The 22,715-nt window shown below is 41.0% G+C and overlaps 1 protein-coding gene and 1 pseudogene across 1 annotated transcript in view; one reads left to right on the plus strand and one right to left on the minus strand.

Annotated features, from left to right (window-relative positions):
* The window catches only part of LOC111150876 (NME/NM23 family member 7), a 272,144-nt gene that overhangs the window by 198,504 nt on the left and 50,925 nt on the right, over nt 1-22,715 (minus strand). Inside the window, exons 4-6 of the mRNA XM_022508544.1 lie at nt 12,218-12,328; nt 7,995-8,045; nt 2,891-3,098 (exon numbers count right to left, since the gene is read on the minus strand). Coding sequence (XP_022364252.1) covers nt 2,891-3,098; nt 7,995-8,045; nt 12,218-12,328 — 370 coding nt within the window. The remainder of the gene's footprint in view (nt 1-2,890; nt 3,099-7,994; nt 8,046-12,217; nt 12,329-22,715) is intronic.
* LOC111150767 lies at nt 3,726-5,515 on the plus strand (annotated as a pseudogene).

Genomic DNA, 22,715 nt, shown 5'->3' on the forward strand with positions numbered 1-22,715 from the left:
AATCAATGAAATAGAAACCAAAAAAAACAGTAGAAGAAATCAACAAAAACAGGAGCTGGTTCTTTGAAAGAATTAGTAAGACTGATAAACCCCTGGCCAGACTTAACAAAAGACAAATAGATCAATAAAGCAGAAAGAATCCAGAAATACACTCACAGATATATATAGTCAACAAAAATGACAAATGTACAAAGGCAATTAAGTGGGGAAAAATTTGTGATTTCAACTAATGGTGCTGGAACAATCAGATGTCTATAGGCAAAACAATAAATTTGGGTTATATGTTATACCACATATAAAAATTAACTCGCAATGGATCATGAAGCTAAATCTAAAAACAAAAACTATAAAATTTCTAGAAGAAAACAAAAGGGAAAATTTTGTGACCTTGGAAGAGGTCGCAATTTGTCAGATGAGAAACCACAATGGAAGAATGAATTGATAAACTGACCTTCATCAAAACTGAAAATTTCTCCTCATCTAAGGACATCGGTAAAGAGAATAAAAATGCAAACAACACACTGTGAGAAAATATTTGCCAATCATATCTCTGCATAAAAAATCTGTATCCGTAATATATAAAGAATTCTGAGCAAAGTTTTAAAGGGCCAATAAAACTACCTGGGTAAAGGGAGAGATGGCATGCCAAAGCAGAGGGTAGAAAGAGTAAAACCAAGAAAGCGAGAAAACCAGTCTGAAGAGGAAGAGGCAGGATATGGACTGGAGAAGACGCTAGCATTCAGAGCATTTTCATAAAACATGTTAAGGAGCTGGAACTTGATTCTGGGGGGAATGCAGTCCTCTGGGACATTTCTAGTAGAGCTGTGAAATGGTCAGATCAGATTCTTTAGACAGTTTGCTCTGAAACCTATGTGGAAGAGGAATTTGAGGGAGAAAGTCTGAACCAGAGCGGTTGCAGCAGCCCAGGTCACAGCTAGAACAGTGAGAGCTGGAATGAAAGAAAAGGAGAGAATTGAAGAAAACACTTAGACGGTAAATCTATACAACTTTTTACTCATTAGATGTAGGGGAAAAAGGAAGCAGAAGCAGGGCGCCTGGGTAGTTCAGTCAGTTAAGCATCTGCCTTTGGTTCAGGTTATGATCCCAGGGTCCTGGGATCAAGCCCCATATCAGGCTCCCTGTCTAGCAGGAAATCTGCTTCTCCCTCTCTCTCCCACTCCCCATACTTGTGCTGGCTCTCTCTCTCTCTCTCTCTCTCTCTCTCTCTCTGTGTCAAATAAATAAAGAAAATCTTAAAAAAAAAAAAAAAAAGGAGGCAGAAGTAGATTTACTGGTCTCAAGTTTCTTTGCTAATGATATGCAGAACACAAAAGGAATAGTTTGGTAAGTTATAAACAGTTCAGTTTGGGATGCACCGTTTGAGTCTGAGTCTGAAACTCTAAGGGAAACCCTACACACAGAATTAACTAATTAGTTAATTTTTTCCACATAAAATTATCTAGTACAATTTCTGATTCATCAGTCTATCGCTTGCCCATTGACTTATAACCCCCCAAGTTCTCATTACTTGTGGGTAATTTCCTGAGCACTTGGGCTACGACACTGACACACTTGTCTACTCCCATGTCATCTCACACTGCTTTTCCTACTAAAGCTTTATAAAAAGCTTCTAGTTGTATAAATTAGTCATCCTATCACCACTACTTCTTCCCCTTCAAAATTCCCTTTGCTCTTTTGGTTCTTCTATGCAAGAATTTCATTAAGTTTCATGAAAAACTCTGCTAGGATTTTAACTGGAAAGATACAAAAGAAATGAACAATTTTCCTTGGATTTTGTAATTAAGATGACATTTATTATCTTAGCCAAAACGATTCCAGTGGAATGAAAGGAGGAAGCCAGATTGTAGTGACTGCTCTCCATGAGTAGTCAAAGGTAACTGAGGAAGCGAAAATTGTGAATACAGTCTGGATATGGAAGAAAAAGGATTAAACAGTAACAAATGGGAATTGAAGATCAAGGAGAGACTATTTGAGGATGCTTGTGTGATGTTCTTCGACTTTTCTTTTCCATGCACTGCCCTTGTTTCCTTGTGCGTGCTGTGAGCTCCAGCCAGAGTGTTTGTCTCTGATAACTAGTCACTAACATGACATCCACAACACTCACTCTTCCCAAGACGAGAGTCAAGAGAAGGTATATCCCTAAGGCTTCATAACAATGGGATATTTCAGGGACAAATGTCAGAAAGAGCTAAAAAATTTAAGTGTACAAAATAGAAACAAATATGTCTGAGACATCTCTTCAGGAGAAAGGATGATGGTAGCTAACTCTGCAGGGTTTGAAGTAGAGGACTGACATGTTTGACTCAGCATTTAAAAGGGTCGCACTGGCTTACTGCTTTGAGAACAGTCGTCTAAATGACTGTGCCACCCAGGCGCCCCTTTATGCATTTAAAATAAGTAACTGTAGGAAGAACAAAGACTGTTTCATAAACACTAGCTCTCTATAGGAAAAGAAAAGGATGCTAAACTTGAAGATGCTGTTAGGTCTGAGTTAAAACATATGAAATGATGTTTCTTTCTGAATATTGACTATCCATCAACTGGTCTCACATGAAGTCAGTAATTCAAACACTGATGAGCCTGAGAAAGTTAAGTGGCTTTGAACGTAAACTGGGATCATGAGTATTTTAACTGGAGAAGACTTACCTTGGCCATGACCAGGTTACCAGTTCACAAAAGAGACATTACTGAACCACTATTTAATCCTAGGCAAAGGGTCAAAGGTTTTCTCTACTCTTAGATCAGCCGTAAAACCTGCCCGAGGACAGCAATGACAGAAGAGTTTTACTCTGACATAAAACATTTAACCAAAACAAAAAAACAAAACAAAAAAAAAAACCAGAATTAAAAGATTTTTAAAACACCTTACCCTGGCAGCTGAAGCAAAAGAATCAGGGCCATGAGCTGCATTTCTTATGCCATCGGTTCCAAAGAGAGCTCTCAGGCTTTCGGGAGCATCCGTACGAGCCATCCCGGAGTTCGCGGGTCCAAGCAGTCTTTTCCACTCACATATAGCGTCATCTCTTAAAATCTCCATGGCGATGACAGGACCACTTGTAATAAACTGGATCAGCTCACTACAAAACAGGTAAAAGCTTGACTGGCTTCATTTTTCTGTCAATCTGTCTCTCAAACTATTGGATATAGTGAATTCTGCCTGAGCAAGATAAAGTTTTCATAAATTGAGTGTCTTGTGGTAACCTGAGTTACTATAAAACACTAGTGTTGTCAAATCATTTACCGTTAGCAAAAAAATAAATAAAAAATAAAAAATAAAAAAATAAATCAGTGTGTCATTGAATTTAAGACGACTTCATTGACTTAAAATGCATATTACTGGTCAACTGATTATTCCTTCTTCTGTTGTTCTGAAAGATAAAGAAGGATCTTCCTTTTTATTTTCATGTGGTTTACCATGGCAGTCACATAAGATTTCGTAATATAGAAAATTATGAGAGTGGTCTTATATTTACAGTAAGAATGTATTTTTGTGTAGATTAAAATTCAAAGAATGGAGGGAGATTTTCAGTCAATAAACACAGAGTTGGTCTAGTGATAAAGAAAAAACAGGAATTAACAGGCCTTGAAAAAACATGCTCTTATTACTATAAAAGCTACTCTGAGATATTCTTATCTCAAGTTATTAAAGAATACACACAGGTTCTTGATTAAAAATCCAGCTTGGAGTCACAGTAGCCCAAGCCATGGAAAGCAGCTGCTCGTTTCCTTTGCCACGACTGTATGTGCACAAGGCAGCAGTGACAAGTCCAGCGGTGAAGAAAGGAACACCATTCCTCCCACTGTGTTAGGCAGGGACAGAATCCTTTCTAAAGCAAGCCTGTGTTTCTCTCTCATCCGAACTATGAGAGGACAGGACCATCCTGGAGAAAAGCACATACTTCCTTCCTTCATTGACTCCCTTCCATACTCACTTTTTAAATCACGTCAATTCATTTTGAAGAGGATTTCTAAAAAAGTAGTATGTACAAAGAAGTATTCATATTCTCCATCCTAACAGGCCTAAATGACCTCTTCATACATACTATGCTAGGCCTTAGCAGGAAAAAAAAAATAGACTTAAGGAACCAAAATCAAGGGAACAAACTCATGTTTATCCATTCAATAAGCACTTACCAATTACCTACTAGAAATCAAAATACTCAACAATAACCTTGCTTCCGGGAAACAGGTAATGTCCTGTTAATACAGAATTCTCAGACACACAGAATAGGCCTATGAGTGTGGCATGTAATAATGCAGTGACTATTGTGCCCAACTATAAAAAATCCTGGGAATGCTTCATGAGACTATTCCCAACCCTAGAGCTACATCTTCCATTGCATCTTACCTAACACCAGAAAACTAGTTAATTCATCCATTTAATAATTTACTGCACACTAGTCACATATAAGACATTAAACTAGGTGCTGAAATATATGCTACCAACACAAAGCAGGACTATGATAAAGAATCATTTCCAAGAAAATTAGATATTTTGGGAAGTCCATGCCAGTTACCAGAGGTGGCGGGGTGGCAACGGCAGTGAGCGGGTCCTTGTGGCCTACAATAATCCTGCAAAAATGTCTCTGTGCCATCTCTTGAAGACCTGAAGGTAGACAAAGTCATTCAGGCTCAAACTGCCTTTTCTGCAAACCCTGGCAACCCAGCAATTTTGTCTGAAGCTTCTGCTCCCATCTCTCGAGACGGAAATCTCTATCCTAGACTGTACCTGGAGCTCTCCCAGTACATGGGCCTGAGTTTAAGTGAAGAACAAATCCGTGCACCTATGGCCCTGGGCCCTGGAGCACCAGGTCAGGGGCAGCTGGCGGCGAGACCTTCCGGTCTGAACCCTATGTTGGCTCCTGTGACTGATAATGATGTTGGAACTCGTAGAGCAGGAATGAAGCAAGGGACTCGTGAAGTCATTTTGTATAAGGATCAAGATGGAAAAACTGGGCTCGGGCTTAAATCAGTAGATAATGGCATATTTGTTCAGCCGGTCCAGGCAAATTCTCCAGCCTCACTGGTTGGTCTGAGATTGGGGACCAAGTACTCCAGATCGGTGGGGCCAGTGTGTGGGCTGGAGCGCTGGTAAAGCACACGAGGTGCCCAAACGGGCTTTTGGAGAGCAATTACTAGGACTGTTCGTGACAGGCCCTTTGTCGGACAGTCACCATGCATGAGGATGGGACTGGACATGTTGGCTTTATCTTTAAAGATGGGAAGATCGCCTCCACAGTGAAAGACAGTTCTGCAGCCAGAAATGGTCTTCTCACAGAACGTCACATCTGTGAAGTCAACGGGCAGAATGTCATTGGGCTGAAGGGTGCTCCAGTGGCAGACACACCGTCAGCGTCTGAGACGGCAATTACCATGACTCATGCCTGCTTTTATTTCTGAGCATATCAAACGGATGGCACCAAGCTCTACGAAAAGCCTGACGGATCACACATTTCCTGAGGTTAAGGTCATGGTACAACGGAAGCCTCACTGAACTCCAGTCTACTTCTTGGGCAATTTGACTTTATATTATGCACGTGAAGCTTTCTAGAAGCCAGAAAGCATATGCTGCATGAAGATGTTTCTATCTTACATTACGCAGGGAATCTTACTGTCTTGGTTGGGTGTCTTGTTCACACTCCAAGAACACTGCAGCCTCATCCTGGTTTTACAGAGGGAAACCTTGGACAGATTACTGATTTTCATAGAGTAGCTCCTCTACTGGAAACCCGATGCTTTTACAAGCCATTATGAGTAGAATGACTGATACAGGCGTAGCTCTGTGTTAGAACCAGTCACCGTTATCTTACATATCAAGTCGTGCTGTTCACAGTACTTTAGTTCTATGGCATAACTGCATTTTTAATGTGTAACCACAGTACACGGACAATGACTGCTTTTGATGGGTTTTTAGTTCTCTGTGTGTGTGTGTGCACGTGTGCGTGTAAGCCACCAATTAAGTGCTTGCATCCTGTGTAAGCATGATACAGTGTACGTAGGTTGCTAGAGCTGGTGTTGGTCGTCATTTAATTGTAACTACATTTACTTAACAGGCTTCAACTGAGGTGACTAAGCATCTAGAATAAAAGCCGAAATACAACTATTGCTGATTTCTAAAACCCAAACTGCATCTCTGTGTTAAACGACGTAAGGGCACACACAGCTACAGCCCAGCTGTGTCTGAGAGTCTCTCGCCAATTGTGCAATGGAAATTCCTTTCTTCTAAAACTTACTGGTATTACTTTCTGAGAAATGACTCACTATATATTAAATGTAAAAGATCTTATACCAAATAGGATAAACTTCTAACTCCCTTTATTCATGTGTAGATTACGTGGAATGTTACCTAATTTTGTCTTTAGCATTCTGTACCCTCACTACTTTGGGGTGGTCGGAGGATGTTTCCCAGGTAATTTGTTCCACTTCCTGATCCCTCCCTACAAAATGGAAGTGACACTTTAGCCTGGTTTTTTTCTTTAATATGGTTTATGCCTATTCCATCTTAATTAAATATGCATAATTTTAAAAAGAAAGAAAGAAAAGTAGATACTCTAACAAGGCTTGGGAATATTTTATACTTCCTGATTTAAAGGAATCTAACATAATAATTTTCTCATACACATGTTAAAAGAAACACTATCAAATGCAGGATACCAAATAGCATGTTTAGTATAGTGGCCTAATATTCTTTATTAGAAATGTAAGCACTTCTTTGTCAACAGTAATATATACTTCACAATATTCACTTAAATTTAAATATATCCCAAATATTTAGAACATAAGTTCAATTTCTAACACATATTAGTTGCTCTACTTCAAGGAACAAAAATATTAGTTGATAAGGGCTCTGTGGGGGCACCTGGGTGGCCCAGTTGGTTAAGCGACTGCCTTTGGCTCAGGTCACAATCCTGGAGTCCCCGGATCGAGTCCCAGATGGGGCTCCCCGCTCAGCAGGGAGTCTGCTTCTCCCGCTGACCTCTCGCCTCTCATGTTCTCTCTCATTCTCTCTCTCTCTCAAATAAATAAATAAAATCCTTAAAAAAAGAATAAGGGTTCTGTGAACATTGTTTTATGTATACAAGAATGTATACATTCTTATGTATACAAGAGCACAACTAAAACTCCCAACCCAGGAACACGGGGCTGGCTCAGTCAGAAGAGCTGTGAGTTTGAGCCCCATGTTGGGTGTAGAGATTACTCAAGGAAAAATCAGTTGGGGGAAGTCAGAGGAGGGACGAACCATAAGAGACTGTGGACTCTGAGAAACAAGCTGAGGGTTTTGGAGGGGAGCGGGGTGGGGGGTTGGGTGAGCCTGGTGGTGGGTATTAAGGAGGGCATGGATTGCATGGAGCACTGGGTGTGGTGCATAAACAATGAATTTTGGAACACTGAAAAGAAAAATTAAATTAAATTTTTTTTAAAAACCTTTAAAAAATACTCAACATAAAATATAACTATCACTCTATTTTAATCTACTGAAATCTAAAAACAATGCTATACCTTTTATAATTTAAACAAATCATCCTATTTACTTCTGATTAAAATTTAAGACATCTAATAATAAAATTAAAATTCTAATCTAGGGGTGCCCGGGTGGCTCAGTCCGTTAGGCATCCGTTAGGCATCTGCCTTCGGCTTGGGTCATGATCCCAGGGTCCTGGGATTGAGTCCTGCATCAGGTTCCTTGAACAGCGGGGAGTCTGCTTCTCCCTCTGACCTTCCCTGCCTCTCACTCTGTCTCTCTCATTCTTTCTCAAATGGATAAATAAAATCTTAAAAAATAAAATTCTGATCTAATAAAAGGACAGAAAAAACAATTCATAGAAAATAGTTCTCTACTGTTATAAGATGTTGCTATGATCTTTTTGACAGATGCTTTCCATGTCACAAGTTTCTGAATTACAAAAGTACAATTCTTTAGTATTTTAGGATATCCTCCATTGTAAATCACTTGCCCCAAATTCAGCACCTACTTTAAAAAGGGCCTTGATTGATGGTCTACATGAAAATCCATTGCTTCTTTCCTATAAAATAACCAAAATGACAACAGTTAAAAATTATATTTAAAAAATTACTTGACTAAAATCTTGTAGCTTGCATTAATAGAATAAAGATGAAACACTCGGGGCGCCTGGGTGGCTCAGTGGGTTAAGCCGCTGCCTTCGGCTCAGGTCATGATCTCAGGGTCCTGGGATCGAGTCCCGCATCGGGTTCTCTGCTCAGCAGGAAACCTGCTTCCCTCTCTCTCTCTCTCTCTCTGCCTGCCTCTCCATCTACTTGTGATCTCTCTCTGTCAAATAAATAAATAAATAAAATCTTAAAAAAAAAAAAAAAAAAAAAAAAAGATGAAACACTCTATTTGATCTACATGTAACTGACTAGTGACTTTTCACCAAGTATTCTGCTCAAACCCTCCCACTGTTCAAGTTTTTTGCTCCCTGAGTATCTATTAAGATGTAAAATTACAATGAGCGTAAAGGGTACTACTTACTCTTCTGCTCATGCTCATATCTACTGTCTTCCTTTGCACCAGCATCTTTCACATTCTTGAAACATAGTTTAACATTTGACCAATAAGAATTATTTGTTCTTTAGAGATAAATAAGTTACATAAAAGAATGCAAAGCCATCTTCAAATTTAAAATTTATCATTTTCTTCTTCAGGTTTTAAACTTGAAAGGGCAGGTTAGAATTTTAATTTAATAGTTACAGTTTTCCTCACATTTGAACTAGACAAAAAAAAAATAGTTACAGTTTTCTCTCTTAGAGCTTATGTTTTAAAATCTGCTTGACAAATTAAGCATATCACTGTATTCGTATCGGTTACTAATGTATTAAAAACCAATGCTTTAACTGACATCACCAAAAAAAGGGGGTAATACAGAGATATTCAGAATTTGAAGGGCAATAGGGATTTACCTCGTGAATCTATATTTTTCACTAAAGATATCTACAGAGCCACTGAAAGGATAATGGACTTTAAATTGATTAGCTGAAAAGTCTGAACAGCTTTTTATTTTAATCAAATCAGGTCTCTCTCAAACTGGGACAGTTTTAAAGGCTTTAAATTGAGTTCACAATATGTGACAAATATGTCAACAACAACGACTTTTGAAAACATCAGAGAAGTTAACATGTCCTCTAGCAAAGGATTATCCTTCCAAGCGTGATAATTTAGTATGCAAGGTTTTAAAATCTCTGGGCCATACTACAAAATGAATTCACATAATAAACTGTAACAGGACACACTCTTATTCAAACCAAAGGTACTGAAGTATTTTCTTTGGTGATGAAAGGATTATGAAAGTATACTATGCAAATATGATAAATAAAATTTGTCCCTAGAAATGAGACTGGACAAAAACTCATCTTTCTAGGACCTATTCTGCCAGCACTAAATTATTTATTCTCACAATAATATGTTAAAATAGGTATGATTGCCTACATTGTACCTATGAAAATAATAAAGTTCAGCATGATCACATAACTTGGACCAGGGGGATTTCAACCCAAATCTCTGGTTGCAAATCTCTGACTGTTTTTGTCCTTTCTGTTACCAACTACAGAGGGCCAGGAGAAGAATTCACACACACAAAAAAAGGATATATTATTATATTATAGTCTAAAATGAGGTAAAACCAAATGTCTGAAAAATTCATATAGGAGCATTCTAAGAGTTAGCAGCAAGAGGACCGAAACAACCAGTTCTAAACTTTTCAACACAACTGGGCTACTAAAAAAGACAAAAAAATCATAATCTTTAATACTGATGAAAAGAAAGATCTCAATTATTAAAAGTGTTTGTTTCCTTCTTACATGTCACTGACCCCATAATTCTCTCTATTCAACATTCAAAATGGAAACCAAGAATGAATCATGAATTCCTCCCATCATCCTTACCTAATTCTTCCCTTAAAAAGCTGAGATGGAGGGGCACCTGGGTGGCTCAGTGGGTTAAGCCTCTGCTTTCGGCTCAGGTCATGATCTCAGGGTCCTGGGATCGAGCCCCACATCGGGCTCTCTGCTTGGCAGGGAGCCTGCTTCCTCCTCTCTCTCTCTGCCTGCCTCTCTGCCTACTTATGATCTCTCTCTGTCAAATAAATAAATAAAATCTTTAAAAAAAAAAAAAAGCTGAGATGGAGAGAAATAGTAACAAGTGCATCACCACTTAAAGGAGGTTTTTGTCATTGTTATGTCTTGCTGTGTTTTTATAAAGAAACAATCCTCTCACAAAGATTTATCCATTAATGCTTTCATGAAATGTTTACTTAGTGCCCCTTGGAGTCAGGCGCTAAGCCCAGCTCTGGGACTACGGAGTCAGCTGGGACTCCGCTGCTGCCTTTGGATACCGTCGTGACGGAGGAACTGACATTTGGGCAAACAATCTCCTCAAAGACTTAAACGCTGGGAGACACCCCTCCCAGGCCTCCCACCCCTCCTGGCCTGTCTCACTGGTTATGCCAAGAATCCAAGGGCCCGACTGCCCTTTCTCCTACCTTTTCCCCAGAGTTATGTTTACAATGAGCAGCTGCTGAGGGATGAGGTGGTGTCTCTTCAGCACAGAGAGAAGCCCCGTGTACCGCTCGCTGATGAAGCAGCGGACAGCCCAAGTTCAAGCTCCTCGGCTGGGATGCAACCAACTCCGCACACAGCACACACCCGGACCCACACCACGTCGTTCCCACAGGACGCACAGGCAGGGAGAGCCAACCTAAGCACGATGCGCTTTATCTGGGTGCTTGCTGCCCCCAGATAAAGTCCCTGTCTCCGGCTCAAGTGCTCCGCATCTTCTGCCTGGCGTCCACGCAAGAGGAGAAGGCTGACTGACTAGCTTTCACAGCGTGCAGAACCCAACGCCTGACCGTAAAACTAACAGAGGCATATGAGGTGCTGTAAAAACATCAAGGAGCCAATTAAGTTTTCTCGGGCATCTTTATCTTGGGGAGCTTGACGCCAAATTCATCAAGCACCAGCAGTGTAGAGACAAACAATTTCTAATCTCACGAGAACCATTCGAAGTCATATCTCTAGAATCCAGTTCCATGCTGCTATGAGAGCAAGCTTCCTTGATATACACAGAAATAAGACAAATTTAACTGTTTACAAAGGGTCATGACCTCAGTTTCACTAAATAATATCACCAGTATTACCGCTACTAACAACAGCTAACATGCATGTACACTTACTAGGTGCTGGGGTTTTTCAACTACTTTGCATACATCAGACTCACTGGACCCCACGGCAGCTTCACGACACAGGCCGTCACACTCTCCATCTCGCAGATGAAGAAAATGAAGTACGGAGTAAGGCAGCCCGAGTCCCACGCCCAGAAGGTGCCCTCACATGCGCTCCGGCTCGGAAACGCAAGCCCCCGCCTTTCTGGAAAATATGCAAACTGAAGGCTTGACACAGGCAAAAACTCAAATTAAATATATGTGCGCGTGGGGTAAAACGGAAGGTTTTCTGTTAAGGTTTCGAGGGATCGGGCTCAGGAAAGCCGTGCTGGAGACCCACCAGCACCAGCCCTGCCCACGGGCCGTACCTGCAACGGCCCCACAGAGTCTCACACACCCAGGGGAGCTGGAGAAGCCCCCCCGGCCCCAAATCAACAGAAACCCCCCGTGGAGCAACATAAGCACAGCGCGGCAGCAGTTCTCCCGACGCTCCACCAACGCCGCTCCTATAGGTAAATCCCTGAATAACCCAGGAGGGCCCGCTCCCAGGGGACGGATCGCTTTTCAGAGCAGTAAACAGCATCGTCTCCCATGACATACACGGCGAGGAGCTCCACGCAGCCTTTTCCAGATGCGCCGCTCTTGGTCATCTCAACCGTAACACTCCCTTGTCAAAGAGAAATACTCCAACCTCCATTCCCTTTTCTACCACTTTTATACAGTGTGTTCGACAGTAAGAAGAGATTACGATTACCAGGCATCGGTGCTATAGAAGCCAGTGGGGTTACAGAAGACAGTACATAATGGTTTATTGGTTACCTGCTTGGAGTCAGCCATCATCGATGAATCTAATTACCCGGTGTCTTACTACTTTCTTGTTCTAGTAAGTTTACTATTCTGTTCTTCACCAGGGACAGGTTTTTCATTTTAAACAATGTGACGAAAGATAAAAGATGATTTAAAAAAAAAAGAAAAAAAACAAGGACTAGACTTTACATAACTGAAAATGATCCAAAAATTACCTTGAAAGCATCATCATTTTGAGTTTGGTTATAGTAAACCCAGCTTTGTTTATCATTTCAATTATTTCTCCAGCTTTCGATACTGCCTCGGGTTTAATCAGAGCCAACGTTCTGTATGGAAATAAACAACAAAGAATAAGTTTGAAAATAAAAATAGTTCAGTTTTTACTTACAATTCCCAAGCAGTGGTAGTTTCCTTAACAATCATTCTAGATCATCAAACATCAAAATAAATTATTTTAAAAAGTATATAAAAGGTATCTGAAAAACTTAAAGTAAGCTTACTATTTTTCCCAGGGAAATAAAAATTAGGTACCCAATCTAAAAATAATAATAAAAGTTTAAGGGGAAAAAAGTTAAAATTGTCATATTTAATACGTCCTAATTAATGTAGGGAAAGAAAAATTCTTCCTGTATCCTTCAAGCAGTTCTAAGTGGACAAAGAATTAAATTTACATGAGACAGATTAACAGAAGAAAAAGCCAAAGTTTTATTATGTGGCATGGAGGCCCAGTAATGAAACTGAGACCCAAATAAATGACCAAAACTGGCAAGGTTTTCTTTGTTTTTTTTTGTTTGTTTAAAGATTTTATTTATTTATTTGACACAGAGAGAGAGATCACAGGTAGGCAGAGTAGCGGGGGGGGGGGGGGGAGGGGGGAACAGGCTCCCTGCTGAGCAGAGAGCCCAATGCGGGGCTCGATCCCAGGACTCTGAGACCATGACCTGAGCTGAAGGCTGACGCCTAACAACTGAGCCACCCAGGAGCCCCCCAAAATGTCAGTTTTTATACTTCCTGGACAAAGAGACAATAAATTTGTGAGGGATTGACAGGATAAAGGAAACAGATGTGGGGAGCCTGACTGGTTCAGTCAGTAGAGCATGAGACCTCGCAATCTCACAATTGTGAGTTTGAGCCCCACATTGGGTACAGAGATCAATGAAAAATAAAATATTTTTTAAAAAGAAATGATTGGAAGCTTTAATTAGTAAATAATTCTAAACAATTTTGACGGAGGTAGTAGATTAGAAAGAAAGTAACAAGGTTTGCTTCTAAAGTTTGGTTGGCTTTAAAGTTTCTATCTCTGGAGATAAGGATGTCTTTTTTACTACTTAGAACAGGGAGAACACCTTCCCTATGGGAGATTTACTTCCTGCATCAGGGGGACAGAAGAGAGTCTGGGTGTCCTTGCACTGACTGTTTTTAAAGTGACTTTTATTTTAAATAATTGGTATGTCAAAGTGGCACATTTTGGGGCATGCTGCTCTTGGCCTCCACGTTAGAAAACAACTCCACATTATAAAACATTTAAAATTTCTATTTCTTGGGGCGCCTGGGTGGCTCAGTGGGTTAAGCTGCTGCCTTCGGCTCAGGTCATGATCTCAGAGTCCTGGGATCGAGCCCCGCATCGGGCTCTCTGCTCAGCGGGGAGCCTGCTTCCTCCTCTCTCTCTGCCTGCCTCTCTGCCTGCTTGTGATCTCTCTGTCAAATAAATAAATAAAATCTTTAAAAAAAAAAAAATAAAAAATAAAAAAAATAAATAAAATTTCTATTTCTTAGAACACAGTTTATAAAAGAGGACAAATCTTTTTTAAAAACTGCATTTAATATATTATGAACTTGATTTTTGGTCTCTTGGACTTTAACAAATACAAGCGAAGCAGTCAGTTCATCACTGATCTGGAAAGAAATTCTTCCTTTAACACCCAAGCATCGCACAAGGGTTGCACAAAGACCCAAATGTCTTCTTACCTGGCAACATATTTAGAGAGCAAGCAGCATGCTAACTTTTCAAATCACACTTTCCTCTAAGAGGACTCATCAGAGCCAAGCACTCTTCCCACTCTGAAGCCCCAAAAGATTTTTGGAGATGGAGATCACCTGAATGGTCTCACTTTACTGATGAGGTAACCAGGCCCAAAGAGTGACACCAAGGTCACACAGCTAGTCAGTGGCACCTTCAGGACAGAACACCCAGCTCACAGACTCCTAGGTCTGCACTCTTTCCATACCACAAATAACGTCACTCCGAGTATCATAATCACAAAATCCTCAAGTGTAGTATTTGCAAATATCAGATAAAAATCAGATGAGTTCGAGTAACTCAGTGTATAGGACATGCAAAATTATGATAAAGAACTGCCACCACTTTCCTTCCTTCGTTTTCAGTCATTCTGACACACAGGCATGAGGTCAAGGGCTCCGGCTAAGAAGCGCGCCAGCCTTCTCACAGCTGGTTTCTTTCACCCACGAGGCAAGTCTGACTGAGGATACGGCAAAGCTATAATAATTCCCGTTAACTCATGGCTGGTTTTTAAAACATTTAAATAATAAAAGTTCATCTCAATTTATTACAAGCTGTGCCAACAATCCTTTCCTTTATTTTGAAGCAAACGAGTCACTGTATTTCATATTATATGGCTTCATCAAAGAGAAAAGTCTTCACTTTTTAGCTCACATTATAACACAGTATACTCATATCACCCTCATATACAATGAAAACTCTTCACTTTTTAACCCACATTATGACACGTTATACCCATAAACCAAACTGACCCATGTATTACTTATGCTAAACTCTGGAAGAATCTTTGCGAACCACAGCTCTTAAAGAAAATATACAACACATCAGCCGTCACCAATTTCTATGAACAAGAACCAACGTGGAAAATACAAAACCGACAAAGCTTAATCTAAAGTGCAATTTCGTTTTCTCTTTACATGCCTACGGGAGGCAAAGGGCTGATGACGGGGAGTCATTACTCTAAATAAGTCTGCCTATCATCGCCTCACTGCTTAACTGTTCGGTAAATAATAATTAAAGTATATTCTGTACAGAAAGGAAGACGGGCTTGCAGAGTTACGTGTGTCACTTAAAAGAGAAGACAGCACGTAAAGAAACAAAAGGACCAGTGTCCTCTGCTGTGGCATAACAAGCTACAACACTGCAGCCTGTGGAAGGGTTCACGTGCTCCACGCCTCCTGCTCCCATGTGCGGACCCAAGTCCCTCGGGCTGCAGCAGGACTAACCTACTTTCCCAGAGATTTGCAGACCAATGGCCTTGAGAAGTGAAGGACCAGACTTTCCCGGCAGATAAGGCCTGACCACACTTGAAAACAGCCGCCACTGATGCCAGCAAGTCTGTTCAGGGTCATGTCTCACGTCGACACACAACTAACCGCTTGGGCACCTGCTTCTCACACGTCAGCCCCACCATTTCCACGCCTTCGCTGGACAGGGAAGATGGGCTCTGAGACATTCGTCCACCATCTTCCCAGGTTGCCAGCACACTACACAAAGCAACCTTTCCTTTCCCAACATCACTCCTCCCGGAAGCACTGATTTTTGATTGACGAGCTGCCAAACTTGAGTTGAGAACCTGTTCTCTGTCCAGGGAAAAAACCATCCCAAAATGTAGTGGCCTAAAACGGCAATTTCTTTAGGTTCTGAGGTGGCCGGGCAGCGGTTTCACCGAGGACGACTCACACAGCTGCGTGTGGATAGTGCGGCAGCTGGGACAGCGGCTTCTTTCTCCTTGTGGGCTCTCACCCTTAGGAGGTCACACCAGGCTTCCTCAGGGGCAGCCACGTTGAGTCCGACGTGCAAACACTTATCACGCATCCCCTTGAGACACATTTGCTGACATCCCTCTGGCCAATGCAAGGCACACAGTCAAGGCCAGAGTCGATGTGAGAAGGGACTGGACAGGGCGTGGATCCCAGGAGGTGTGAGTCACTGGGAGCCCCCACTGTGAGGACCTGCCACATAGCAATCGTCTCACCTGCCATGGAGCGCCCAGTGGATGGTGTCCGCAGGAGATGCTCTCAAAAGAAAAAATGTATATATATACATAAAACCGTTCTTTTACTTTACAGCTTCTTAGCAAAGGAGAGTGAGAAAAGAGTTTGGCCACCCTTTGCCAACTCAGAACAGAGAATTCTGCAAAATAAGAGTTTTCATAGGCGAAAATATGTTCCTCCACCAAAAGGCTCCAGGCAAAAACTGCAGCAGATGTGTCCAGGTTAAAGACGCTGTATCACAAACAGCCTAGACGGCACAGCGCTGGAGACTCTGAACGTTACCTGCCTAAACGAATAGATTTGTAAACTTCAATCTATATTAATTGATGTAAAGATTTCAAAAGTTATGCATATTGGCCTTAAGCATATTAAAAACCCATTTTAAAAACATCAACCCAAAGCCAAATTTGTGGTTTCTTTTAGGTTTTCTTTACAAGCATAAAGCATGTGTTTGCCCCCTGGAAATCTGGAAAATAGCCTCAGACAGGCACCTGTGGTTTGGAGGAAACCTCACTGAGCCAGAGCTTTCGACCGGCAACAATGGCAAAGTGGTTCAGAGCAATCCTTCCACTGAAAACGAAAAACAGTAGGTAAGATATTTTTAAAATATTTTTAAAGCAAAAATAAATTGACTAGACACTAAACAATTATGAGTATGAAAGTGAACAAAAAATGGAGACCCAGACAAATGAGAAGGGAAGTTGCGTCAACCTTGCCAGCATTGCCTCCGTCTGGATAATCCGAACTTTAATCTGTACCACATCACCGGGAAAGGGGAAGAAAACCCAACAGGATTCTCCCTATTATTTACTTAGGACCAAAGGCTACACCCTAAGGGGGAATCAGAAAGCCGCAGGCCTTGCCTGGCCTGACAGCCCAAGGTCACATCACTAAGGTAGCCTGGGAACTTCCCAGTTTTCACTCGGGTAATGTCAACCAGATCACTGTCGCCAGGCAACACTCCAACGCAAACACAATTCCACCCCAGAAGGTCACTTCACCCTTCACGAAGTTGTTCATACACATATGCAAACACAAACACACACATATCACACCCATATACACGTCCACGTACACACAGACACATGACAATCTGCACACACACACACGTGAGAAAGACCAACATGAGGGAGAACCAGAAGACACAGCACAAGACAGAAAGCCCTGCACGCAGCTCAGCTACTGGCACTGCAACCCAACGCGGACCGCACAATGGCCACGCGGACCACGGCTGAAGGCAGGACTGAGAAGGAAGCGGCAAGTATCAGGCAACTGGGAAGTCTAAGCTATCGACCATGGGTACTCAGATTCGAAAAAGAATCTGTTAGAATAGCGAGGGATAAAAATACAAAAATGAAAATAAGCACCAAATGGTCTGACAGAAGACTAGATGCAAGACTAGATGGAAGAATTTTGAACAAATTCAGAATAAAGCACAGAGAAACAAAAAAATATGACATACATATGAGGGTAGTTTCAAGAATATAAGTGAAATAAGGACATTTTCAGCTGAAAGAGCTCTCTACCAGTGAACAACTCTAAGGGAAATTTTAATTTAAGCAAAAATAAAACAATTCTGGGGTGCCTGGGTGGCTCAGTGGGTTAAAGCCTCTGCCTTCAGCTCAGGTCGTGGTCCCAGGGTCCTGGGATCAAGCCCCGCATCGGGCTCTCTGCTCAGCGAGGAGCCTGCTTCCTCCTCTCTCTCTGCCTGCCTCTCTGCCTACTTGTGATCTCTCTCTCTGTGTCAAATAAATAAATAAAATCTTTTTTAAAAAGTAAAATAAATCCAAACAGAATGTCTAAAATTAAAAATACTACTACTAGTAAAGGCCAAAAGTGGTGAAGTCTAATTGTTAACTGATTATATAGAACAATAATAATGAGTCATTGGGTTCACAAAAACAACTGAAAAAATGTACAACGGTAGGCAGAAGGAGAAACAGACCCCCCCCCACTTAGCAGGGAGCCTGATGCAGGACTCGATCCAAGGACCCCAGGTTCATGACCCAAGCCCACGGCAGACGCTTAACTGACTAAGCCAGCCAGGCGTCCCTGATCTGAGAAGCTTTAACAAGAGAGAAAAGATTTAAAATTAGCTAAAAGAGTAAATTGTATGTTAAGGGCTGTTACCACACACACACACAAAAAAAAATCCGATATAAAAAGTTAATAAAGAGAACAGGAGAAAATTTTCAGAGGTGACAGACTGACTTATATCCTTATTGTGGTAAGAGTTTTATAGTGTAGACTTCTCTTCAAAGTCATTGAGCCATATGCATTGAACAGCTGCAACTTTTTTTTTTAATACTGTGTTTTTTTTTTTTAAGATTTTATTTATTTATTTGAGAGAGAGAGCATGAGCGCCGAGAGGTTCCAAGGAAGAAGCAGACTCCCCACAGAGCAGGGAGCCCGATGTGGGGCTCGATCCCAGGACTCCAGGATCATGACCTGAGCCGAAGGCAGATGCTCAACCAACTTTTTAATGTCAATTATAACTCAAAAAAGAGATTTAAAAAAAGAAGTAGAAATGTGAGTCAAATGTCATAAGTCGATAGTCTAGGGGAATTGGAAAGCCAAGGCTGGTCTGAGAGCTGAACGGAATTATACTGAGTGATCTGCATAACTGCCTCAAAATGAGCTGATGGGCCCAAAGAGATCGGTTTTACTTTTGTCTCCTACTATTTCTTTCGATGTAAAGAGAGGAGCGGAGTATGAGGACCACAACAGGAGTGTCTTGATTTCATAAATTACCCTTGATACTGTACACACTGAGAACAAGACTAAGTTATAATTATTACATACAGGTTATTTCTATAGGATTATGAGAGACGTACATGTATTTATTTCACCATATGCCTACTTTTTTGGTCATTTAAATGAAACTAGATTTTTTAAACTTGAATTCTGAAGTTTATTTAAATCAGCCAAATGGTTGCTGGATTTACTAGCCCACATGCAGGGCTAGTAAAGAATCAAAGAATCAAAAGAGAAAATGAAGAATCAAAAGAGAAAATGGTGGGAAAAAAATGGTGGAACAGTTTAAGTCAGTAAAAATAGAATACTGAATATGTGTTCATTAATTTATTATATCATATTATATTTATTAATTATATCTATAAAGGCCAAATATTTAAAATCTGTCTTCACATTCTTCAGTTCCTCCTCTTTTGAAATCAGTCCCATTCAACAATATCTACCAGCGTATTAAAGGCTTAACAGAGAATGAGTGTGAGCCAAATGCAACAAGGCTTACTGGTTCTCTTGACTTTCTAGCTCTATGGCTGTGGCCAAGTTACTTAACTGTTCTATAAAATAGAATCAGTGACATTCACTTTAGACAGAATTAATATCTTGGGGCGCCTGGGGGGGGCTCCATCAGTTAAGCATCCGACTCCTGACTCGGCTCAGGTCATCATCTTAGGGTGATGAGGTCAGGCTCTACACTCAGTGTGGAGTCTGCTTGAGAGAAATTCTCTCTCTCCCTGGGCCTCTGCTCCACCACCCTCCCAAAATAAGTAAATAAATAAAGTATATATACATACACACAAATTGTAATTCCTACAGGCATTATTATTTTATTTTGATTGGGTCATACTATTAGCCCTACCTCTCTAATTCATTTACTTTTGCTAGTTTAAATGAAAATTTAACGTAGTCTTGAACTGAGACTCATATGAAAAGTGCCTATCACAGCCCCCCGCATACAGCATGTGATCAAAAAAATTAAAGCTATATTTATTACTTGCAAATAAAGGAATTATGGTGAATGTTTCCTTAATCCCGTAGACTTTCACCATTAGATCTCATAACAATGGAAGAGTTCTACTTATCTAACATTCAAATTTCTTCCCTATTTCTGAGTTATTCTGGGAGTATTTTTTTAATGAGGCATTCACCACATCCCAATCCACCACCACCTGTGTACTAATATCCACAATGAGCACAAAGCCACCTTGAGAATTCTAAAGAACTGGTAAAAAGGGCTACGAGGGGCTTGTAAAGAAGTCACAGGAAGAGTAATACTAATGGAATTACTCAGATATTACACATCAGCTCCTTATTTTGGTGGTAGACCTCAAAAGACAGTTGGACAGGTTTTTGGTTTTTTTTTCCCCAATCAAATTAAATGGTATTTGGAGCTTTATATACAGAGAGCCTTACCTTCCACCAGTGGTCCCTACTTTTACTTACACAACAATCACTCCACAATGCAAGGAATCTCCCAAGACAAGACAATATATAAGCCACAGAAACTGAAGCCGAAAAAGATGACAACGGAAGTAAATTTCAATTCAAATACAGTCATTCTAGCCTCAGAAGACTGCAAACTAATAAATGCAGAGATTGAAAATTAAAATGCCACCTTAGTAATACTGAATATTGATATTCAGAGGAAAAACATTAGTAAAAAGTAACCGTTGTCAGTACAGACTGATTTTCTGCTGCGTCTCCCACATTCTCTGTGTCTGTTCTAAACCAGAACTCAGGTGGAGAAACGCAGCCCTGACGATATGGGGAAAAGACTAGAGACACGGCCATGGGGAGGCACCGGGGTACGGCGTCTCTGCATCACAGGACGGGCAGCGCGCCGTGGGAGCGGAGGGGGAAGCTGGGGAGGCCAGCCAGCCTCCATCTCTTCCTCCAGGCAGAACTATTCTCAGTGATGTAAACCAATTCACTCATTCGTTCAGCACTTTTTTGCGGGGCGGTCCCTGTGAATAACTGATTGTTTGAGGCATCACGATTACGGTCTTTAGGGACACAGTTGTGAACAAGACAAGTTTCTGTGTATCATAACTATATAACTTTTTTATTGTTTTTGTAGCAATCATTCTCTCTTCATTTGGGCAATATTTATCAGGCACATGTTAGGTCTGTGTATAAAGCTCAAGAATGGGCAACATTCGTTACAATCTACACAAAAACACCTTGGTCAACTAGATCAAAGGTCATCATCTATAAACAGGGAGGAAATTTTTTAAAAAGGCAAGAGTAGACAATGAGTTTTAAATTGTTATCCACTGATTCACTGGACCAACACAGATACAGTACTTGTAACGTGTAAGGAGATGTGCTGGGGGCCCAAAGACATGCAAATGGATTGAGGCAGGAAGAGGGCAACCATTTTCCAGGTCCCCTCCATTCTCCTATGACTGAATCCTCCTATTTTTAACTCACACTGGACTGTGGGCTTTTTCTTGCCCTTCCTCTTGCCCTTAAGCAAGCTAGTTAACATCTCCTCCAAGCCTCAACTCTCTCATCTGCAAAGTGGAGCTAATCATAATAGCACCTTTTTCATTAGGTTGTCACGGGACTCAACCCATACAGATCACTTGAACACCATGCCTGATGTAATAATAGTAAGTCATCACTGAGTGCTGCCCATGACTGCTATTCCTCTGCTTCTGTCAATCTTGCACATTTCTTCCTCTTCATACCTACTGCTACCATCCTAATTCAGGCTATTTTACTAATCAAAGTTTTTTTTTTTTTTAATTTAACCACCAAGCCAGTCACAGAACAATGGGCTCTTCCCAGTACATGACATACAACTTTCTGCCTTCGAACCCCGGCTTATACATATTCCTGTGACCAACATTCCTACTCTTGATCTAACCGGTTAAAAAAACAATTCATTATTTATAATAGCAATGTCCACAACAGCCAAACAAGGGAAAGAGCCTAGATGTCCATCAGCAGATGAATGGAGAAAGAAGATGTGATGTATATACACGATGGAATACTATGCAGCACTATGCAGCCATCAGAAGAGACGAAATCTTGCCATTTGCAACAATGTGAATGGAACTAGAGGGTATTATGCTGAGCGAAATAAGTCAATCAGAGAAAGACAATTATCATATGATCTCCCTGATATGAGGAATTTGAGAGGCAGGATGTGGGGGCCATGGGGGTAGGGAAGGGAAAAATGAAACAAGATGGGATCAGGAGGGAGACAAACATAAGAGACTCTTAATCTCAAGAAACTGAGGGTGGGTCGGGGGGAGGGATGGGGTGTCTGGGTGATGTACACTGGGGAGGGTCTGTGCTACGTTGAGTGCTGTGAAGTGTGTAAACCTGATGATTCACAGACCTGTACCCCTGGGGCTAATAATACATTATATGTTAATAAAAATAATTTTTAAAAAATCCAATTCCTCTTTCAGGATCCATCTCAAATACCTTCACAGGGCTTTCCCTGCTCTGCCACTCACTATTTTTTCCCCATAAGCCAGGTTTATCCTATACACCAATACTATCTATGTTCCAACATTCTCAGTTCCCAGTTAAATGCATCTTACAAAGAAAGATGAAGACATATAAAAAGTCTGTATTTTTTGCTCCAGAAAATAATCATCACCTAAGACTCTCGCTTTGTCATCTGAGTGAAGAGCCAATCGCTGAATCTACTCCTCAAAATCCTAACAACGTCCTCACACTGAATTGGAAAAGTACTGATACTATACAAACACAAGAGAGAAACAAGAAATTAGTCTTCTGCACTAAGACATACAATGTTTTAAGAATGAAGAAAACAGGGGCGCCTGAGTGGCTCAGTCGTTAAGCGTCTGCCTTTGGCTCAGGTCATGATCCCAGGGTCCTGGGATCGAGTCCTGCATGGGCTCCCTGATCTGCACGGAGCCTGCTTCTCCCTCTCCCTCTGCCTGCTGCTTGTGCTCTCTCTGACTCTTGGTC

The sequence above is a fragment of the Enhydra lutris genome, unplaced genomic scaffold, assembly GCF_002288905.1.
Source record: "Enhydra lutris kenyoni isolate GAN:26980312 unplaced genomic scaffold, ASM228890v2 scaffoldscaffold24, whole genome shotgun sequence".
NCBI lineage: Eukaryota > Metazoa > Chordata > Mammalia > Carnivora > Mustelidae > Enhydra > Enhydra lutris.